At 51.9% G+C, this 22,222-nt stretch overlaps 2 protein-coding genes across 3 annotated transcripts; both read right to left on the bottom strand.

The window, feature by feature from the left end:
* Nucleotides 1–274: 274 nt before the first annotated feature.
* AMPD1 (adenosine monophosphate deaminase 1) lies at nucleotides 275–10,662 on the bottom strand. Of its 2 annotated transcripts, XM_042013374.1 has the most exons (16): nucleotides 10,577–10,650; nucleotides 8,763–8,774; nucleotides 7,580–7,754; nucleotides 6,909–7,074; nucleotides 5,341–5,503; nucleotides 4,922–5,141; nucleotides 4,441–4,570; nucleotides 3,959–4,153; nucleotides 3,619–3,750; nucleotides 3,374–3,537; nucleotides 3,126–3,252; nucleotides 2,547–2,710; nucleotides 2,095–2,215; nucleotides 1,479–1,652; nucleotides 954–1,064; nucleotides 275–517 (listed from the first exon to the last, which is right to left on the bottom strand). In XM_042013374.1, exons 1-16 carry the CDS (start codon nucleotides 10,596–10,598, stop codon nucleotides 362–364), a joined length of 2,232 nt encoding a protein of 743 aa, XP_041869308.1. In that variant the 5' UTR covers nucleotides 10,599–10,650; the 3' UTR covers nucleotides 275–361. The 2 variants fall into 2 exon arrangements, with proteins under 2 accessions (XP_041869308.1, XP_041869309.1); XM_042013375.1 differs by lacking the exon at nucleotides 8,763–8,774 and having other exon boundaries at nucleotides 10,577–10,662.
* A 5,912-nt stretch (nucleotides 10,663–16,574) lies between these two features.
* NRAS (NRAS proto-oncogene, GTPase) lies at nucleotides 16,575–21,899 on the bottom strand. Its single transcript, XM_042013285.1, has 5 exons — nucleotides 21,725–21,899; nucleotides 20,781–20,959; nucleotides 19,713–19,872; nucleotides 18,304–18,427; nucleotides 16,575–17,608 (listed from the first exon to the last, which is right to left on the bottom strand). Exons 1-4 carry the CDS (start codon nucleotides 21,833–21,835, stop codon nucleotides 18,308–18,310), a joined length of 570 nt encoding a protein of 189 aa, XP_041869219.1. The 5' UTR covers nucleotides 21,836–21,899; the 3' UTR covers nucleotides 16,575–17,608; nucleotides 18,304–18,307.
* Between the last annotated feature and the right edge of the window lie 323 nt (nucleotides 21,900–22,222).

Raw genomic sequence — 22,222 nt, 5'->3', positions numbered from 1 at the left:
GTTGACGCGGCCGTCACTCAGGATGAGGCCCCGCCCCCGCCGCGCCCCGTCCCGTCTCTCCGCGGCCTCGGCCCGCTCCCGCAGAGCGCGCCCGGCGCTCACGGAGCCGTCGCCCATTGGCTGTTACGGCCGTCACTCAGCTCGAGATCCCGCCCCAGGGTGGCACCGCCACCGCCCATTGGTTGGCACGGCTGTCACTCCGGCGACGGTCCCGCCCCCTTCCCCTCAGGCCGCTCGGAGCCGCTTCACAGAGGGGGTTTTACTGCGCTGCCCCGGCGCCCTCAGAGTCCGGCACGGCCCCGGCGCCCTCAGAGTCCGGCACGGCCCCGGCGCTGCCTCGACCCCGCAGTCCGGCCCCCGCCTATTCGTTCTTCAGCCCCTCGGCGATGAGGTTGAGCTCGTAGCACCAGGTCTCGTAGCGATAGGCCACGCGGATCTGGGCCACGTTCGTCTTCCGGATGTCGTTGCCTTCGGGCCCGTCTTCCCGGTAGTTTTCACCCAGAAACTTCACTTTCTCCTGCCAGAGGCAAAGACAGCGGTACCGACCTCAGAACCCCCGCTGGCAGCGCCCGAGGGAAGCGCTAAGCCCGTGGGCGGAACTGGTCGCCGTTGTCAGGCCGTGAGCAGGACCACCCCAGAAGGAAACAGAAATCGTGGGACAGGACACACTGCAGGACACACACCTCGTGGGACAGGACACCATCTTCATGGGACAGGACACCCATGTTGCGGCACAGGACACACCTCATGGGACAGGACACACTGCAGGACACACACCGTGTGGGACAGGACACCCAGGTTGCGGCACAGGACACACCTCATGGGACAGGACATACTGCAGGACACCACTTCATGGAACAGGACACACCTCATGGGATATGAGACACTGCAGAACACCCAGCTTGTGGGACAGGCCACACTGCAGGACACCCCTCGTGGGACAGGACACCCACCTCGTGGGACAGGCCACACTGCAGGACGCTGTTCCTGGCGATCTCACACATGTCACAGGTGCTGAGCTTGAACACCTGGGCGGCGATGGCATACTCCTCCATGAGGGGCTCCTGCAGCACAGGGTTAGGGGTCAGCAGCCTCTGCCAGCACAGCCCATGCTCTGCAGCAGCTGTCCCAGACCTCACAGAACCACTGAATCATTGGAGTTGGAAAAGTTCTCCAAGATCAAGTCCAACCTTCAGTCAGCACTCCCATGCCCACTAAACCATATCACAAAGTGCCACGTGTTCTCATATTTTGAAAACTTCCAGGCACCACTGCCCTGGACAGCCTGTTCTGATGCTTGACCCCTGCTTCAGTGAAGAATTTTTTCCTAATATCCCACCTGAACCTCTGCTGGTGGAGGGGGAGATGGCTCAGCATATGCTGCACCCTCAGCAAGTGCCACTGGCTTCCAAAAAAAACTGGGGCCCACACAGTCCCAGCCCCACAGTCCCAGCCCCAGTGCTCAGCTCACACTGTACCTTGGTGTAGTGAAACTGCATGGGGTCATCTGTAGAAAGGGACACCATCAGCCCTTTCTGGTGGAAGTCAAGCAAGGGATTCTTGGCGTACTCCAGGAAGAGGCTGTTGTTGCTGAGTGGGGACATGGCAATGGGAATTTGGGCGAGGAAGTACAGATACTGCAGCACTGGGCTCTGCAAAGATGAGCAGAGGTACCACATTAGGGATAAAGTTGCTGCACCTTCCACCTCTCCAAGGTCACTCCTCAGATCAGGCCAGCCCTCAGCCAGGGAATTGTGTGCAGGGAAAGAGATGGGCAAGCCAGCAATCAATCCTTCAGGCCAAGGAACACAAGAGGCCAAGGAGCTGTCTGATACCAGAACTCAGCTGGCTCCAGTGGTAACAAAGATATTCTATGATGGGTCTGTGAGGCTAAACCCCCCAAAATCTAATACATTTCTCAGCCGCACCCCCAAACATGCCTGGAGAAACCCAGAGAACCATTTGACATCTGCCTGAAGCCAGGATGTGTCAGCATGAAGCAGAGGCACAGGTAACTGCCAGCTACATGGAGGCAGCTGTGAGCACTTCTGCTCTGCCGTGCTTGGGCTGCTCCTGGCAGCCTGCTCCTCATACCTTCTTGAGGTTGAGCCCGTGGGAGATGTTATCTGCTGTCATGAAGGCTGCCAGCAAGTGTGTGATGGCCCCGGCCTCGCCGCAGTGCGGGCGGAACAGGAACGTGTTCATCCCACGCTGCCTGGGCACAGGGAAGGAGCACTCAGAGCAGGCAAACGGCAGGGTTGGGTGGCTGGACCCAACTTCAGGCCCAGCTCTGCCCCTACCATGAGTCCCCAAGAATCCAGCTTGACCTAGGAGCATGTTGCTCATTCTCATTTCTCCTCTGTGCATGCAATAGATGTGTCTCTGCAATCCCTAAGCTTTCCCCCCAGTCCATCACATTTCCTACTGAGGGGTATTTGGATTGCGCTGGGACATGATGCTCCAAATACAGAGCGAGGAGAGCCCCATTTCTTCCACACCAACAGTCAAAGAACCGAGGCAGCCCCTTGGCAGATCCCAGGCCTCACCTGCGCAGGTTGTTCAGCACCAGGATGTTGGTATACATGTAGTAGATGTAGTAGGTATAGGATGGGTTCTTCTGAGAAGTCCACTCCTCTGGCTTTGGGCTTTTAGTGCTGAACATGTGTCCACTGTGCTTGGATTCATCATCCACGCTGTCAAAGCCCGTGATCTGCTTGGCAAGGGAACAAAAAAGTGCATCTCACACTCTGCACCTCATCATGCCCAGGTGGGTTCACTCGGCCCCACCACAGCTCACCAGAGCCCAGCTGTACCCCTGTGCTCCCCGAGGGCAGGGTTGGGCAAGGCTGCAGACCTCACTCCTCACAACCCCCCAAGCACTGTCCAGGACTGGGAATAAAGCTCACACCTCTCCAGGAGGTGAGTGGGCAGCAATTCTCAGCACCACAGCAGCCAGCCCAGGGAGTCTGACCCCTCCCTGCACTTCTGGCCTTCCCAGAATGAGGCAGAAGGACCACGAGCCAACTGATGCCATTTTCCATGTCAGGGCCAATACCCCATTTCTTGTGCACAAACAGGAATGCGAGTTTTCCCCACACCTGGCAACATCAGCAGGTGACACTCACGTGGCGTAGAAAGACACTCAGCTCTTTGTGGGCTTGGGGATTGACAGTTGCCTCAAACACAGGAACAAATATGTTTTCCAGCATTTTCCCAAAGTGAGGGAGGAAATTCTTAGACCTGAACACATCACTGTGGACAGAAACAGGGATTAGTTGGTAACCAGAGGGACAACATGGCCCACTGTCCCCAAACCCTTTCATGGATGAGGGATCTGTAAGGCACAGTGCTCCCTCAGCCCCACAGCACGTACTAAATCCTGGGGACTTGGATCATCCACTTCATGTTGGGGGAATAGACCCGGTGGGTGTTGAACCACTTGGCCAGGTTGGCCCACTCCTCAGGCGACCGCCCGTAGATCGAGAGCCGGGGTTCCGTGTGCTGGTACTTGGCATCCTCCAGGTCAGAGCCAACCTCCTGCAAACCAGAGCACACCATGGCAAGGGAAGCCACAGCAGCACCACAGCTTCACCCTGTTCTCCTCCCCTCTGTCCATACCTTGATGATGGTAGCAAAATACTCGCCGTTGATGGCGTTCTCTGTCTTCAGATAGAGGTCCCGCAGCTCGCTGGCCCCCACGGGGTTGTACTTGTCATTGAACTTGTCAAAGCGCTGGAATGTCTGCCGGCCCTGGAGCAGGGAGATCAGGCTCAAATACTGCCCTCACAGTTTGGCAGGGAGCAGGGACTGAGCCAAACCACCCAAAATGGGAAAGCCAGGAGCTGCCGTACCCTGACACAAATGTTAATGCACACAACATGTGTGGGTGCACAGGGAAAAGCCATGGGGGGCGAGAGTGGCCCAAGAGTGATCTTACAGTAAATGTCTGACCACTTACAGCATGAACATCCAGGGAATCCACTGTCAGGTCATAGGGGTGCAGGTTGAGCTGCTGGAAAAGCTGTTTCAGGGTGAGCTGTTTGCCCTTGGCATTGTAGACCACGCGGTTGGCATCCACATGGTAGGATTTCTTGATGAAACGCAGAAGGTGCTTCTGGTTCATGCAGGCTGCAGCATGGATGTGTGTGTCCACCTGGGACAACAGAGGGACAGCTTCAAGTTGGGATGCTGGGGTACCATCCCAGGGAGGTAAACAGACCCCTCAGGTGAGCATGTTGTGTGGGGAGCAGGGGTCAGCTCAGCAGGTGAACACAACCAGAGGGCACAGCTTTGCCAAGAGCATCACAGGGAGCACATTCCCATTCACAGGAGCAATGCTGCTGCTACAGACAGGGACTCCAACATCCAGTTCCTGGGGAGGGACAGGCACTGTGACAGCTCCTCTCCAGGGTCCCTGGGGCTCTAAGCCTTGCCCTTTACCTTTCTGCAGTTGTAGAAGTCCCGGTGGGGGTTGTTCTTCAGCTCCTTCATCTCCTCCATCTCATTGAGCATTTCGTGCACTTGGAACTTGGATGAGAGGAACTTGAGGCGCCGGTGAGCGTAGGTCTTCCTGGTGAGAGCAAAGGGCAGAACAATCACTGGGCTCCTTACCCCTTGGCACAGGGACACAGATTCTGCCTGGGGTGGAGGAGCTTATGCTGCCCAGCCCTGCTTCCCTAAGGTGCCTCCCCTGGCTCTATTACAGAGCTCTGGCCAGCTGGGAGCTTACCTGCAGGTCCTGTCTCCAATCCCTGAGTGCTGCTTTGCTTAAGACACAAGTCAAGAGGGCTGACAAGGGCCAAGGACACTTGGGCAGCCAGGTGTGTCATCAGCAGGTTCCTCCCTCTTCCCAGGACAGGGAGGGGGCTGCCCTGACCTCCCTCTGCCCACTGAGGCAGGACCTGGTGGGTTGTGCACTTACACAGGCCCCTGTGCAATCAGGACCAAGAGGAAGTTCATGTCATCCATGAAGTGCTCGAGGCTGGGGTAGGGCAGGTCCTTTGGCTCATTTCTCTCAGCCGCTGCCTTGTCTGCATAGACATAAACTATCCCATCCTTCATCTGGACATGGTATCCCAGGTCCTCGGGGAGATTCCCAGTGTCGAAGGGATCCCGTCCATCCTTCACTGGCGGGGTGAACACTGCACCAAAAGGAGAATTCTATAAGGCTGCCGGCCCAAACCTCCCAGGCCTGCCTTGCTCCCCCACCGCACGCAGCAGGAGGGGCACCCCACCACTGTGACACCTAGGAGGAGGCCTGGGCAAGTGCCTTCCACAGCCCTTTCCTGAGCCCTGCCCCGTACTGAAGCCAGAAGAAGCCGCTGGGGTGCCTGGAGGTACCTGGGCCGATGTCACTGGGTTTCCAGGGCTCGCCCTCGATGGCACGCAGGTACTGCGAGGGCGTCTTGGGGAACCTCTGCACTGACTGCTGCATGTGCTTCTCCCGGATGCACAGCGCCCGGTACAGACCTCGGCACACCACTTCAAAATCTTCCACTGTCACCTGCGAGAGAGTTGTTGCTGAAGGCAGCCACACAGCTGGAACACGGGTGTCCAAGAGACACCCTGGTGCACCCAGGTGGAGGGAGATTTTGGTCACAGCAAGGTAAATGTCAAAAAATGGTTTGGGCTGAAATGGATCCTAGATACCATCTTGTTCCAGCCTTTGCCATGGGCAGGGACACTTTCCATTATCCCAGGCTGCTCCCAGCCCTGTCCATCCTGGCCTGGGACACTTCCAGGGATGGAGCAGCCACAGCTTCTCTGGGCACCCTGTGTCAGGGCCTCCCCACCCTCACAGGGAACAATTCCTTCCCAATATCCCATCTAACCCTGCCCTCTGGCACTGGGAAGCCATTCCCCTTGACCTGTCACTACATGCTCTTGTAAAAAGTCCCTCTCCAACTTTCTTGTCATATCATATCAATCATATCATCATATCATATCATATCATATCATATCTATCTCATCATATCGTATCTATCTCATCATATCATAAATCATACCATATCAATGTCCCGCTGCTCTGCCTGAGCAGGGCAAGGAAGGGATGATAGGCAGAGACCCAGGCATGGAAAAGGAAAGTTCCTGGTGCCAGAACCAGTGAATTCTAATGTCACCCCCTCTTACATTCCTCACTGCAATCAGTAATTGGCCCTGAAATGGAAGCCAGGCCTGGGCAAAACATTAAAGCTATTTTTGGAGCCCAGGCTGAAACTGAAGTAGGAACAACAACATACACTGACACAGCGTGTCAAGGATTTTTGATTTACTGCACAAACAAGTGTTTTGGGCAGTCGGAAGAGGCTGGAGTGGAGCACTCCCAGCTAGGACAGTCATGGCAGGGGGAACATGCTGAGTGCCTGAGGAGGGAGGGATTTCCAGATCCCCTCTGCTATGCAGCTCCAGGCTGAGCAACCCTCCAGCAGGTTCTTAGAAGCAGCAGAAATGTAATAGGAGGCTGAGGAGGAGAGTGAGGCAGGATTAGCATAGGATGTGATAACAGTCCTGGTCAAATGGCTCTGGGTGACCCTGCCTGTGCCAGAGCCTTGGTGACCTCCCTCAGCCATTCTGGGATGCTTGGATGTGCACAGACCTCAGACAGACAGAGCTGTGAGCAAGCAGAGAGGATGTGACAGAGTGAGCACAGCCCGCCCTGCCAGGCCCGCCCTGGAGAATCCCATGGGAAACATGCAGCCCCCCACGGCTGCTGCTAAGGAATTCAGCTCTGGATCCTCCAGGGATGCAGCAGGGCACCCCCAGATGCTTGTGAGGCACAGACTGAGCTGGGAGACACCCTCCCCATTGCAGCTGGTACAGACTCCTGTGTCAGTGGGCACTGCTGAGGGACAGGCAGGGACCAGAGGGGGCAACCAGCATGGGAAGGGAGCAGCCATGGAAGTACCTACCCCAGAGGCATAATCCCCAGTGATCTGCACCCGCTGGAAGTCGGGCACAGTCTGGTACTGGGGGCAGGTGGAGTTGGCCTCATCAGTGGCAGCCTGGCTGGGCACAGACCTGGGAGCCACAGACACTGCCAGCGCAATCGTCTTCTGGTGGATCAGCTTCTTCCTGCTACGGAGGAAAGGCTCAGGCAAACAGCCCCATTCCATGGTCACACACAGGTGCAGGGCCAGGGACTTCCCACAGCCATGTTCTACCTGTGCACAACACGAATCAACTCACTGGTGATTTCTGAGCACAACATGAATCAGCCGACCAGTGATTTCTGAGCACCTTAAACGGATGCTGCCAGAAGCACAGCCCACAGCACACAAAATAGCCACAGGCTTTGGAAGTTGCATCTTTCCAGAGTCCCCAAGTCTCCCTCCCCAACAGCTCTGTGGCCATTGCTGTGCTGACACCGAGGGAACAGGCCAAGGGTTTCTTTCTGTCCAACCGTGGGAACAATTGGAGAGGAAATCCTGGAGTACCTGACAGATGCCCTGGGATTATCAAGGATTTATTCCATAGGTGTGGTGAGCTGGGCCCAAGGGCCTTGATTTACATCCCCCCTGTTTGCTCTGGCCAGGGGCTGCAGGCTGTGCTCCTCTCCTTGCCCAGTCTCCCGGGAACTCACCACTTTTCCACCATGGCACTGGTCTCCTGGAGCATCATGTGCAGTGTCATTTCCTGGCGGGAGATGGGGCAGATATCTTCCACATCAAAATGAGAGATTTCTCCCCTGACCTCCTCATCCTTCACCTCGGAGGCAAAGACCTTCTCGGCGAAGGAGCGCATGGACTCGTCCATCTCTGCAAGGAGCAGGAGTTCAGTGTCCCACAGGGAGGTGATTCCCAGCCACTGGAACAGGCAGGTGCCCCTTGCAGGCAGCTCCGTGCTCAGCTGCCATTTCCTCATGGCCCCCACACTCCAGAGAAGACTCTGAGCCACCTCCCAGATTTCCAGCAAGGCCAGGCCACACCTGGTGGGCTGGAGACATCCCTTGATATCCCCAGTACAGCAGGAATAGTAAATACAGCCCAAGAGTGCTGCCCAAAGGCCCAGAGAGCAGCAGGTCCTTGGGAAGGGCAGTTATGGGAGCATGCACTGGGGGGAAGAGGGGAAAATTGGCAGAGCCCTTACAGCTCCAGGGAGCCTGAAATCCACTTGCTGCAGCAGTCAGGGGGAAGATAGAGGTGTGGATGGAGGGGGCAGAGCTGGCAGCCCAAGCACTCAGCTCCCACCAACCCAGTGCAGGGAGCTGGGCACTCCCCAGCCCACCACGTGCATCGTGCTGCAAAGGTGCCGAAGTCTCCACTGACACAGGCTGGAGCTTTATGGAGGAGGACAAGGAAGGTTAAAAACCCTTCCACTGCCAACAAAACACCATAAAACAAGAACCCAAGGGTTCTGCTGGCAGCGTCTCCCAGAAGCAGATATTTGCATGGCAGCACAGGGGCACTGGCAGCAGGTTTTGGTAGCTCAACACGAAGCAGGGCGAGGATCAGTGCCCAAGGTTGGACCTCACCATCGAGTGTCACACAGGACATGGTCACAGGTGAGGACCAAAGCAGAACGGACAGAGGGTTCTCACAGCACTCAGGGTGCCAGGAGGGTATTTAACAAATTTTGGTGCTGTATCAAAGGACCAAATGGTGGGAGCATTCTGTGTAACACCGAGGGGCAGAGCTGGCACTGCCAGGAAATAGCATTTCTCCAGCTGCTGAAGGATCACCATGATCACGTAACCGCTGCTTGGTTCCAGTGATCATGTCCAGGCAGTAACACAGCAGAGCATAGAGAAACCCAGCAATACTCACCTTTATGTTCTGCTGTTTGAGACAAAACAGAGACAAAATAAAAGCTGTTGTGATCAGCCCCTCAAAGTTGGAGCCTTTTTGCCTTATCATCTCATCAGTCATTAAAAAGGGATTAGCAAAGTACAAGTTTAGCCAAAGCCTTCCATGCCTTCCACTTATAAAAGAATCATAGAATCCCAGAATGGTTTGGGTTGGAAGGGACCTTAAAGCTCATCTGATGGGCAGGGACACCTTCCATTATCCCAGGCTGCTCCAAGCCCCATCCAACCTGGCCTTGAACACTTCCAGGGATGGGGCAGCCACAGCTTCTCTGGGCACCCTGTGCCAGGGCCTTCCCACCCTCACAGAGAGAAATTCCTTCCCAATATCCCACCCTCCTTTGGCTTAAAACCATTCCCCCTTGTCTGTCATTCCCTGCCCTTGTGCGAAGTCCCTCCAGCCTTCTTGTAGCCCCTTTAGGTACTGAAAGAAAAATAAGAAAGGCAGAGAAGAAGTTGTCACTTTGAGGAATGCCAAGATGGAAGTTCTGTGTTGCCTGTCCCACAACGGAGCCTCGGTGGTGCCTCAGCGTGGAACCAAACCCCACTGCAGTTACATCCCACCCAAGGCTCTGGCACAGCTTCTGCCCGACACAGTCTCTGCTTTCCCTGCAGAGCCCAAGGGGGAGCATTTTCTAGAACCCAGATCACCTCACTCCACACCACCAGAGACTGACGGGTACCAGTCCTGTGCTGCAACTGAGCTGGCCTGGAAGGTCTCTCCCTGCATCTGCAGGGATGCAGCAGGAACACAGGAAGGGCAGCAGAGCCTTCTCCTGCTGACCAAGCAAGCAGATATTTCAGTGACTCTGAGCACCAGGCTTGGCTATTTTTTGCCCTTGACTCTCTCCTTTGTGGCCCTCAGGATGGATGGTCATTTCAGAGATGCCGAGTTCCATCCCCCTGTGGTCACATCTCCCCTTATTCCCTAACAGGATCACACAGCTGAGACTCTGCACTCCCACAGCTCCTCACTGCTGGTCAGACAGGGTGGCAGCACCATCTGAGGGTGCAGCCCCTGCCTTTTCCATCTGAGCCAGCAGTTCAGGCTGGAGCTCTGGCATCACAGCTCACCAGCTGCTGACTTCCCAAAGCCCAGCCTGCGGAACACACACTCCACAATTCTGACTCCATGTATTCATTTGCCAGCTAATCATCCCAGAAATGCTTAGTTTGACCTTTCATCTCTCTAGTGGACGAACATTACACTCAGGAAGGTTCACAACCTCCCACTGACGGTGCAGGGCCAGGCTTTAACACCAACTTCATGTGCTAGGGCAGTGTCTCTTACACCATAGCTCTGCAATTCCAAACATGCTCCTATCAGGGCTGTTTGGTGCTGTTATCACTCAGGGCTCTGCAGTCACCTGTCACATGTCCCTCTGCACTGTCCTGCAGAGCCTGGCTGGCCCTGCTCCTGCTGCCCAGCTCGTGCTCCCATCCCCTTGGGGTTGCAGCTCCCTACATCTTCTGAGCTTCACCAGGTTGACCAGAGATTCCTGAAGTCCCTCTGACCCTTTCCACAGGGATTTAATGGTGTCATTACAGGACACATTACACTGCAGGAGAGACAATATTTTCCTTCAGTACAAGCATAGAAAGATTTAAACAATAACACAATTTCTTTGCTGCACTATCCAAAAACATCTCCAAGCAGGAAGAAAAATGCCCGAAGGCCCCAGTGAGGTCCCCTGGACACCACACATCCAAATCTCCGAGGCTGTGGGAGGAACCTGCCCTGTGGCTCCTTGGCTCACACTTGGCTTTCAGACCTACCTGGAATTCTCACCCGGGACATCGTAGCAGCGTTTGCAGAGCCTCAATAACACCCCAGTGTCCCCGAGCACGAGGGGCCAAGTGACTGCCTGGCAGCCCAACACTAATTTTACTGCTTTCCCTTCCCTGTAATCAGACTCTCCCACTCTAAAAGGAGACTGGAGATCAACTGTGGGACTATTTAAAGTGCAGCCACAACCACTTGCACTGAAGCAGGTGAAAGCAGAACTCAAATTTAATTAATCTTTTTCTTTAAGTCATGCTTGCATTTTACACTTTATGGAGTGTCTCCTGGTGTCTGGCCAGATTTCTGCTTTCCTGGGCAGCTGCACCTTTCTGGTGTGGTCTGTGGAAGTCAGTCTTTTAAGAGAGACTAAACCTGATGCCTTCTGTGCTGAACCAAAGGTTTAACGAAAATCCCCAATCAGAGCAGGGGCTGTGGATAGGTACAAACCATATGCTCTCACCTGAGCTGTTCAGGGATTTTTCCTGAGGGAGGGGTCTGTTTGAAAGCCTGGATTTTACCAACAGGGCTCACTTCTTCCCAGATGAATCCAACAAATTAAAGGAAGGTGTAGGGAGTCACGGTTTGTTCCTGAGCTTTTCAGGAACTGCCTTTATCAAGTTTTGTGTCATAATGTTGCTATGATAATCAGCTCTGTATGTGGTGAGCCATAACCAAGGTGTATCTGACAGAGACCAGATCTCAGTCCAGCCAAGGGTGGGTCAGGGAGCTCCTGCCTTCAGCTGCACACGTGGCTTGGGTCTGGCAGAGCAGCTCTCAGGTTGGGAGGCACCTCCTGGCTTCATTTTAAGCAGGTTGTTTCCAGCATATTGGCTTTGAGGGCTGTACACTCCTTTAGGGTGTCCTCAAACCTTCTTCAGATCTCACCTGCAGCTGGAAAACACCTCCTGTGTGAAGAAAAAGGCCAGAATTTGTTGTGTCCTGCGTGTTGCCAAGATAACTGAGCTTCTTATTCAGATTCCTGGTGGGAAGTGGTGGAGCTGAAGAGGTCAGGAGGATAAAATAATTTTGATGTGAAACAGAGCCTTTCTCTGTTTGTTTGTGCTTCAATTCTTGATGGCATTGAAAAACTGCCCTGGAACAGGACAAAGCATTTGGGCACAGTCTGGCTCTGCTTTAGAGGGTGGCTTTGGTCATAGCATTGAAGGGAACAGAAGAACCACCTGGAACAGACGTTATTCGGAATTACATGTGCATCCAAGGGGCTCCTGTGCCACATTTTGCAGGAAGAGCTATGGAAAAGTCTTGTCCAAGAAAAAGGCTGGAATAGGTGAGAGAGTCACCCGCATAAAATACAGAGCTGGAAATAACAAGCCATGGATTTTGTCCATAGGGAATCTTGTGGCACAGCCAGTGAAGTGAGGTGAGCTGAGACCTGGCACAGCATCTCCAGCTGAGATAATTTCCAGAGCATCCAGCAACTCTCTGGAAGAGATGTGCCCACTATTTGATGGGCACAACTTCAGAACATGCTGGGTGACAATTGAGAAATTCTCCAGAATTTAGGGAATTTTACCCCCACTTCCCTGTTATTCCCCAAGAATATAAATTGCCCTCCCTCCACCCTGCAGAGGAGAAGCACCAGGGATGCTTCCTCTCATGCTGATAAATTCTTCAGGTGATGAATTCTTCTTGTTCTCACCCATCCCCGAGTTTGAGTTCCCACACCATATTATTGTTTAACTGTTTCATTCAAGGTCCATAAAAACTGGCTCCTGCTTGTTTGCTGTCCCACAAGGACTAAATCCGCCCTTAACCTTCCTGGATACATCAATATCTTGGGATTCATATCTGAAACCAAAAATAACCTTTAAGATACAGGGGTCCTCTTCCTCAAGAGAAGAATCTTGATCATCTCTTGATCCCTCAGCCCTTTTAATCACAGGGTCAGCTTGAGTGGGCTCATGGTGGAAATCTGAGTAAAGCCTGGGCACGCTGTACTAAAGTTAGATCCAGGGCCTGTGCAAACTCAAGGACTGACACAACCAACCTGTCTTCTCCCTCTTTTTCAGTTGGAAAGTGAATGATTCACACCCAGAGGCTTTGGAGTGGCTCTAAACCCCACACTTTCACCTCTGAGCTGCCCTCGTTCCACCCAGGTCCAGCCAAGGGAAAATGGTTGGACCTGGCAGGAATTTGGCAGCTTGGGTTATTGTGCAGGATCTTCTGCAGCTTGCCTGGCCTTGCATCCACAGCACAGGGGCAGCTGCCCAAACAGAGGCCATGGGGCAAGATTTTCTAGAAAATGGTTTAAATCCTGAAGAGGAGGAATATGAACAGAGAGGGGACAACATGGATCTCCCCAGGGCACTCCTGGCTGTGCTGGGCCTTTGATCAACTCACCCAGCACTGGGGAAACTCTCAGCAAATTCTTCTCTCCCCAGGTTGCTCTCAGTCATCCCCTGCACAGATCCCCCCAGGGCTGCTGAAATCAGCCTCTGTTCCAGGGCACAACCAAAATCAGTTCCTCAGGAGGGAGCTTGTTTGTAGGAACAAGGGAGGTTGTTGCAGGGAACAAAGATATCGCAGGGAAACTTTCCCAGCAAGCCAAGAAACCCTTGGGTTTTTAGCACCCACCCGAGCTCAGGGTGTGAATCCTCTGGGAATAGGCAGTGACTGCTGGAGCTACAGTGGCAGGAGGTGCATGCCCCTGTTCCTGGGGGTCTGTTTTTAAATTCCTGGCACAAAACCCAGGTTGGACTCCAGGTTTCAGATACCTGACACAACGTCTGAGGAGAAATACACTTGAAGCACATTTACTTACTGTGTGGTCTGACACAATTTGCCTTCTTGCAGGAGGAAAGCCAACAGGGAAGTATTTTAGAAGACTGGATCAAGCAATTTAAAAGCCTAACAGAGCATGATTTGGGCACAGCAGTAACTTAATAGCTGTTTTTGCCACCAGAATATCAAGCAAAGGAGCTTCCCTCTCCATTTTTTAATATAAGTCAGCATGAGAGACCCCACTGCAAACAGACATTCAGCAGTAGCAAGATGCACAGGTTGGTGAAGTCATTAACTGGACTCAGGACCAAGCCTGTGGCAGGTCTCAAGGCCACTCTCACTGCTCATTGATGCTCTAGGGCACATCTGTGCTAGAGCTGACCATGCCCCATGACAGAAGTGGCAACTGGTGTAAATCCCACCCCACAGACAAAGAGAGAGCACTGTGACAAACTTTCTGTAACCCACTCGTGGATACCATGCCCAGAACCCAAAGAAAACAACCAAAGAATTCAAAGTTTATTCTTTAAAAAAGTTATTTAAGAAGCAAAATAATTTACTTCAAACCAAAAGAGATGCATTATTGAAAGCAAATAATTAAACAAAGTAACAACAAATTAGCCCTTGGGTTAAAGGTCCAGATCCCAACATTTCCCAACCATCCTGGGGGTTACACACAGGCAGACTCAAGGTTTGGGGTTTTTGAGGAGCACAGACAGCTCAGAATGGGATTCAAACTCCCACTGCTCTCCTTCCCCCACAGGCCTGAGGCTGCTTGAAATCCAATTCTAAGTCTGAGCTGCACTAAAAATTACGGCAGCTTAAACATCCTGGTTTAAATCCAAAGTCCTACCAAGGACAAGGACAGGATCAGAGCAGTTGAACAAGACCACGGAGGGGGGACACAAAGAGAATCAACCACAGAGTTCCACTGGCTCCTTGGAGAGCTGTGCTCAGCCACAGCAACAGCAACATTTATCACAGTCATTGGCACTTGGAAGTTCTGAACAAGAGCTTTACCCTTTTTTAATATTTTACCACAAAAGTTGTTTATGTCTGTTCTGCCCAGTCAGGACAGTGAAATCAGCTTGGCACCAGTGCAGAGTTGTGCTGTTCTAAATAACAATATTTGGACCAAATCTACTAAAACATCTTTTCCAGGGACCTGTCTTGTGCAAAACCTTCTGTGCTTATCTTCTAAGTCATTTTCCCAAAAGTTCACAGGGTTTTGTCCTTCCAGTTCCTGGTTGCCACCAAACCCAGAGTTCCCTGTGAGACAGCTTGAAACAAATTACAGCCATTTAGTTCACACTCCTGACTAGTACAACACCCTGATTTTTTGCTGGATTTGGAACTACACTGATGGAGATGGGAGTATCACCCATGCAGATCAGCTCTGCAGCATCCTGAAAACTGGAAAAATCCTAAAAACCCTTCTAAAGGTTCCAAAGATGGCATAAATACAGACCCATCCTCACCAGGGCTTTTTCCCTTTTCAGGTTCTATAGAGCCCAAGAGAAAGAGAACAGCAAAGAGAAAGCAGATGCATTTTCCAGTCAGTTCCCACACGTTTCTGAGAATTCCCAGCTTTTGGAGCTACAGCTGGTACATTGTAATGACACCCAGAGCATGTTGGGCAGTGTGGAGCATTGCTGTGATGAACCTGAATCCAAATAATTCTCCAGACTGACCACACAGCCTTCAAACATCAAATGCCAGAGGCTTCCCATGGCCACAGGCAGCTGTGCTCTGAGCAACCCTGCTTGCCAGGAAACAAACTGCATTTCCCAAGAAATCAAACCCCATCCACAGACCTGGATGACAGAATGTCACCGTTCAACATCCTTACAAACTCCACATTGCTCTACGTGACCAGATGTGCATCCCAAAAGCTTTTTGTCATTTTCCAGGGGTGTTTTTATTAACTGGGCACCCATGTGTCACACATCTCTTCAAGAGCAGCCACTCATCTCCTGCCACAGGGAAGGCTTTCACAGAAAACTCTCCCTGACAAAGCTTTCTCAGCCCTGGCTGTGCAGTGGTGGCAGCTCTGTCACGTTTAACCTGCAGCATGAGATCAGTCATGGGATGGTTTGGGTGGGAAGGGGCCTTAAAGCTCATCCAGTGCCACCCCTGCCATGGGCAGGGACACCTCCCACTACCTCAGGGTGCTCCAACCTGGCCTTGGACACTTCCAGGGATGGGGCAGCCACAGCTTCTCTGGGCAACATCAAACATGCTGAATCCAAGCCACAGCCAATGGTCCCCACAATTCTGCCCACCACTGTGTGTATGGTGCTGGAAAATATTATTTTATGTTAAAATTTTTGTGGGTTTAATTCTTATCAGTGTCACGTCAGTCAAAGTTAAAATAAATTGAGAAAAGTATTTATAAGGATTATCACAGATAAAGAAAATGTGATGCAGACTGAGCCTCTTAATTCCCAGAAGAGAATGAAGGATGTAAGTAGTGAAGGAAGCAAGATTAAAAGGAAAACATTCTTCTCTCTCTGTTTACTGATTTCTAATGTCCACTTGAAATTGAGCACTCCAAATGAAGATGTGTGACTGACACCAACAAACTGAAACTGAGCCTCCTGCAATTCCCCTGCTCCGCTGGTCTGGCACTGCCCGAACGCTCCCTCTGTTGGCTGAAGGCTCCTTCCTCCTCCATCAGAGGAGCTGGGAATTCTGCTCTCCTGCCTGAGCACACGGAGCAGAACCCAATTCCAGCAGCACAAGGACCAGGAAAAGACGGGGCGTTCCAAGGAGCACTGGAGGTTTCGCAGCAGTGACCACACCTGGGCAGCCCAAGTGATGAGGGGAGGATGTTTTGTTCTGGGAAGAACTCGTTCAGCTCACAATTCCCTCAGCTGGAGGCTGTCAGAGCCCAGAATTCCCATCAGTCTGTCCCACATCTTCTCTGAAGCCATCACTGAACTCATCTCCTTCCTCATTTTGCAGGGATGCTGCAATCAGAAGCTGGCTCAGGTGTCTGTGGCAGCTCTCGGCCTTCTCCCCTCCAGCACAGAATCCCAGAATGGTTTGGGTTGGAAAGGACCTTAAAGCCCATCTCATTCCAGCCCCTGCCATGGGCAGGGACACCTTCCACTGTCCCAGGCTGCTCCAAGCCCCATCCAGCCTGGCCTTGGACACTTCCAGGGATCCAGGGACAGCCACTTTCTGCACCCCTGACAGAGTCACCCCAACCCCCCACACTCCTTCCCTGACAAGGAAACTCCAACTACATTTTACAGTCTAGAGACATCTTTGAAGAGTCTGTGGTAAGAAAACCAGAATAAAACAATTTGCAAGTTACAGAGAGAGCTGAATAGCAGCTGTCCAAAGCAACCTCCAGTTACCAGATTAGTTAGTGAGAAGCTGCCCAGAAATGTTGGCAGTTCATGTTAAAAATGAACAGCTGACAGGTTTGGTCCAACTTGGAAGAGATCTGAATGCTGCAGGAAAACAATACAGAATATAAACTGTTCCACCCACAAAGAAAGTAAAACACAGATGCAGTGTGTCCCCTCCCTTGTCCAAGAGTCTCACAAGTGCCTGCTGGACTTTCCAGCCCCCAAATTCCTGCTGGAGGATCCTGTCAGGCACAGATCACCCACACCACACTTGCCTGCTTGAGACAATGAGCTCCCAAGAAATTCCAGTCCTTGGGGTTTTCCTCAACCCAAGGGACAACTTCAAATCTTCTTAGCAAACAGGCACTTAGTTAGGAAAGGTTTTCCTTTTTATTACAGAAATGGAGGATCAGGTAGGTGGCACTCCTGGCACTGGAGATGTTGCACTTTGCTGTACAGGTGCACAGAGAGCAGACACCCATCTGAGAGGGGACAGGGGCACTCCTGGTGGCACAACCCCGTGTGACATTACTGTGCCACTCCTCTGACAGCACTGCACGGAATCCAACAGACAGGGGACACACAGCACTTCTAGCTTTTACTCTAGAGGTAAAGTGTCATCTTTTTCACAGCATTTAGTCTCTATAGTTCACTTCTGTGACTGGTTTTCTTCTTGAACGAACCCAGGTAACACAGTGAGAAAAGAATCCCAGCACATCCAGAGATGCTGCTGCTCCGTGAGCTGAGCAGGGAGGTAGATGCCATGGATGTTCTCTTCAGATGGAGCACGAAAAAGGACCTTGTGCTAATTAACTCTGGTGCCCAGAGTCTGTCACTGGCACCAAAACACTGCAGGGCATCAGCAGGAGAGGCAGCACAGATCGAGGCTCGTCCAGCAGCTGCACCTGAACCACGTTTTCTTGGCATCTAGAACAGAAAGGCACCTCCAATTAGCACTAATTATCTCTGTCCCACTCTGGGGTGGGTGTGCAGTGCAGCAGTGCCAGTCCTGAGCTGGTCTGTCTGTTTTCACAGTCATGAGCAACATCTTTCAGGGAACTGCTGAAAGGAATTTCACTCAGCTGGGAACTCAGATTTCATTGCTTGCACTGCTTTATTTGGTTAATCCTGGAACGAGCCCATTCCAACGGAACACAGCTCGAGGGAAGCTGTGCAGGAGTCAATCACTCAGCAGCACAACTGTGCACAGCCCTCTTTCAAGGTGTTTCTTCAGAAATTACACGTTCTCCAACAGCCCAAATGGTTTCCCAAAGGAAGGAGATGGAAAGGAATGATACAGAAAATCACACCATTGAAATCAGCGGCAATCATGGAATGTTTTGGGTTGGAAGCAACCTTAAAGATCATCTTGTTCCATCCACCCATCAGCCAAAAGGGTGATGTGAATGAAAATTCCTTTTCTTAAGCTTTGTCACCAACTTAGAGGGGAATTATTCTTTTTTGAGAATTAATACATTGTAGGATCCAAATCTCTGGGAATCAATAGGTTGTGTGATAGGAGGAAACCCCACCTACAGCAACCAGCATTTCTAAGGCACATGTAGCAACTGCTGGAAGGCAAAGAGACAAGAAGCCAGTGGAGAAGTGGAATTCCAGCTCACCTTTTCACATGACAAGGCAGGACAGTCCCATGCAGCCCTGGTTCCCATCCTCGCTGCTGTTGAGCTTCTTCATCCGGTACTGCCGGATCTCTCTCACCAGAGTGTAAAAAGCATCTTCCACACCCTGAAGGCAAACACAAGGTCAGGTATTTCCTTCCCTGAAGCTTTTGAAATCACTGATCTGTCCATGCCAGAACCCCTTAATGGATTTGAAAGACACAATTCTATAGGAAGAGCAGCACCCAACTCATCCCATGGTTCATAAGAGGATGAAACTCACACTGATGCCCCAAACCCTCTCCTTACAGTCCTGACCCCTCCTGGGGTAACAACCATTAAAACAAACATGGAAAACCATATCTGAGGGAGGTTCCATGCAGAAAACAAACTGCTCCTTGCCTTATCAGCTCTGTTTCAGAATTCTTAGAATTCGATTCTTTAGGATTTTCTGGCTGCTGTTCAATAACTGCACCTTCCCTGCTCTGTTCTCCTGCTCGGGCAGAGCAGGGCTGGCTGGACACGTGGCCAAGGAGGCATTGGAGAAGCCCATTAGTCCAGTCTGGGGAATTCTGTCTGCAAACATAATCTGCTAATTGCCTTTCATTAAGGAGCCAAGAGAGCCGAGCAGGTCTGGGGTGAGCGAGCTGAGCCTCTGACACTCCCCAGTGAGAGCAGCTGAAACTCTGCTGCTCCTCCTGCCAACACTGAATGATGCTGCAATTGGCTGGAATCAGTTTTTTAGCATTATTTGAAGCAGTATAAAGTAGGTGGGTTTCTTTTTGTTCTGTGTGTTCTGTGAGACTTTATAATAAGGTATTTATTTATTGTAATTAAAATGTGATTTTTATTTAATACATAAGTATTATTTTTTCAGAATTGTTTTGCAGGCATTTGTTTCTTATTGGGAGTTTTTTTATGGTTTTGGAGGTTTATTAAGAGGGGGTTTTGGTGGTTGTATTTATTGAATGTTTCAATATTAAAGGTGGGGGTTTTTGGAACTTTTTTTTGGGCATGTGCTATTTTTTCTTATTACATAATTTCCCACAAAACCACTGTCAGTCTCTTTATCTCTATATGTATTAGTTTTAGTTATATTTATTATTTTGAGTATTTTTTTTCCTAGTTAGCTTTTAAGTTTTATTTAGTAACTTCAGAGGAGCCGAAATGTTTTTATTCTCTATGTTATTTATCAACATGACCCACTTGAAAGGAAGTCAGGACGAGTCTGAAGTGATTCCTGTGCTGGCCCAACCCAGAACTCTTTCAAGCTAAGAGTGAGTGGGGAAATAGAAGCTAAAAACTGTAAAGGGGTTGAAAAATGCTTCTGCTGTAAATAAGGCAAAAGCACATGGAAAAATGTCATTCCTGCATTTCCCAGGAAGAAGTCAGACCCTGGGGGGCCCCCTCACCTGTCTCGTTTTTGCAGAGGTCTCTATGAAGGGGATTCCGTAGCTTTTTGCCAATTCTTGGGCCTGTTTTGTGTCCACTGTTCTCGTGGGCAGATCACATTTGTTCCCCACCAGCACCATGGGCACGTCATCCGAGTCCTTCACTCTCTTGATCTGTTCTCTTTAGGAATACAGATTTGAAAAAAAAAAAAGTTAGGAACTATTTTCTGAATATAAAAACTGGTTTAGTTCAATATTCAAACAGATTAAAGCTGAGCAGGACCTTGGGGGTCAGCAGGATGGCCAAGCACTTTGTACACTTCATTTTCTGTCCATGGATAACTCCACTCTGGATTTCTCACCCATTTTCCTAGAGATGCCATTCTGTAGCTGTAAATGGCATCTGATCAAAGAATCCCGGAACAGCTGGGGTTGGAAGGGACCTCTGGAGATCACCCAGCCCAACCCCCTGCCAAGGCAGGGTCACCTGGAGCAGGTGACACAGGAACACATCCTGGTGGGTTTGGGATGTCTCCAGAGAGGGAGACTCCACAACCTCTCTGGGCAGCTGTTCCAACGCTCTGCCACCCTCATGGAAAGAAGTTTTTCCTCATGTTGAGGTGGAACTTCTTGTGGTTCAGTTTATGGCCATTGCTCTTTGTCCTATTGCTGGGCACCACAGAAAAGCATCTGACACCGTTCTCCTGGCACCCCTTGGAGATATTTATATGGATTGATATGAATAACACAACAACCCTAAAAACTGTCCCAGTCTTAACTGACTAAAAGTGGTGCTGGCACAGGGTGCCCAGACGAGCTGTGGCTGCCCCATCCTTGGAAGTGTCCAAGGGCTTGGAGTAGCCTGGGACAGTGGAAGGTGTCCCTGTCCATGGCAGGGGGTGGCACTGGATGAGCTTTGAAGTCTCTTCCAACCCAGCCCTGTCTGTGATTCTACGTCCTGGCACAGAACAGTGACAGAACTTTCTGAAAGAAGTGAGAGATTTAATATTTGTCTGTTACTGAGCCTTCACTGAGTCACTTCAATGCTTCATTCTGCCAATATCCCTGCCCCTGTCCCCACTGCCCAACCTGTAGAGGTTGATGTCGGCGAAGGATTTGCTGTTGTTGATGGCGAACACGCAGAGGAAGCCTTCCCCTGTCCTCATGTACTGGTCCCTCATGGCGCTGTACTCCTCCTGCCCCGCCGTGTCCAGGATGTCCAGCAGGCACGTCTCGCCATCGATCACCACCTGCTTCCGGTACGAGTCCTGCAACACACGGGGACCTGGGGTGAGCACTGCACTGCTCCTGTCCACCCCAGGGCATAGGGATGAAAAATAAAAATAATAATAAAAACACGGGTAGGAGTGAGAGAGGAGCTGTTCCAGCTATTCTAGAGCAGCTGGGGCTGCCCCTGGATAACTGGAAGTGTCCAAGGCCAGGCTGGATGGGGCTTGGAGCAACCTGGGATAGTGGGAGGTGTCCCTGCCCATGGCAGGGGGTGGAATGAGACAAGCTTTAAGGTCTCTTCTAACCCAAACTTGTCTGGATTTTGTGATTCTCATCCACGTCTGATGAACAACCACCAGTATCTAAAACTATAATATTTTAAATATTACCCAAACAATCACATTTTAAACCATACTCAATCAATCACATTTTAAATGAGACTCTAAGCCCTCCCATCCTTTGTTACAAAACACAGAACTCCTGTTGCTTTAAAGAAAATCCTCAATAGGAGAAGGAAAAAAAAGAGTATCATAAATACCCTCACCGTGAGCAGAACCTACGCCCTGCACAGACCCGCGGTGGCCTTTTTGCTCGCCTTTGGCTGCCTTAGGAAGCCCGAGGCAGAACGGGGAAGGAACCGCTCCCAGAGCCCCGGGCCGGGCTGGGCTGCAGGGACCTCGCGGCGCATCCCCGCCCGCCCGGCACGGGCAGAGCCCCCGGCACAGGGGAGTTCTCTTTCCCCCGCGTTTCTCATCCCGCGGCTCTGAGCCCGCACCGGCTCCAGCACCCGCGGCCCCGCGCACCTCGATGGTGGGGTCGTACTCGTCCACGAAGTGGTTCTGGATGAGCTGGATGGTCAGCGCGCTCTTGCCCACGCCGCCGGCGCCCACCACAACCAGCTTGTACTCGGTCATGGCCCCGCGGCCTCGGCGGGCCCGGCCCGGCCCCGCCGCCGCCGCCGCCCCGCGATCGCCCCGCGCCGCTTCCGCCTCCCGCCCGCGCGTCACCGCCCGCGCCGCTTCCGCACACGCGACACGGGCGCGACACGGGCGGGACGGGGGAGGGACAGGGGAGGGACAGGGGAGGGACACGGGATGGACACGGGAGGGACACTGACGGGACACCGGAGGGACAGGGGAGGGACACGGGATGGACACGGGAGGGACACTGACGGGACACCGGAGGGACAGGGGAGGGACACGGGATGGACACGGGATGGACACCGGAGGGACACGGGAGGGACACGGGATGGACACCGGAGGGACACTGACGGGACACCGGAGGGACACGGGCGGGACACC

Source organism: Corvus kubaryi, unplaced genomic scaffold, assembly GCF_017639235.1.
Source record: "Corvus kubaryi isolate FWS band 111438036 unplaced genomic scaffold, C.kubaryi_AGA036_p1.0 split1-37355, whole genome shotgun sequence".
NCBI lineage: Eukaryota > Metazoa > Chordata > Aves > Passeriformes > Corvidae > Corvus > Corvus kubaryi.
This window is presented reverse-complemented; position numbering and strand designations above follow the sequence as displayed.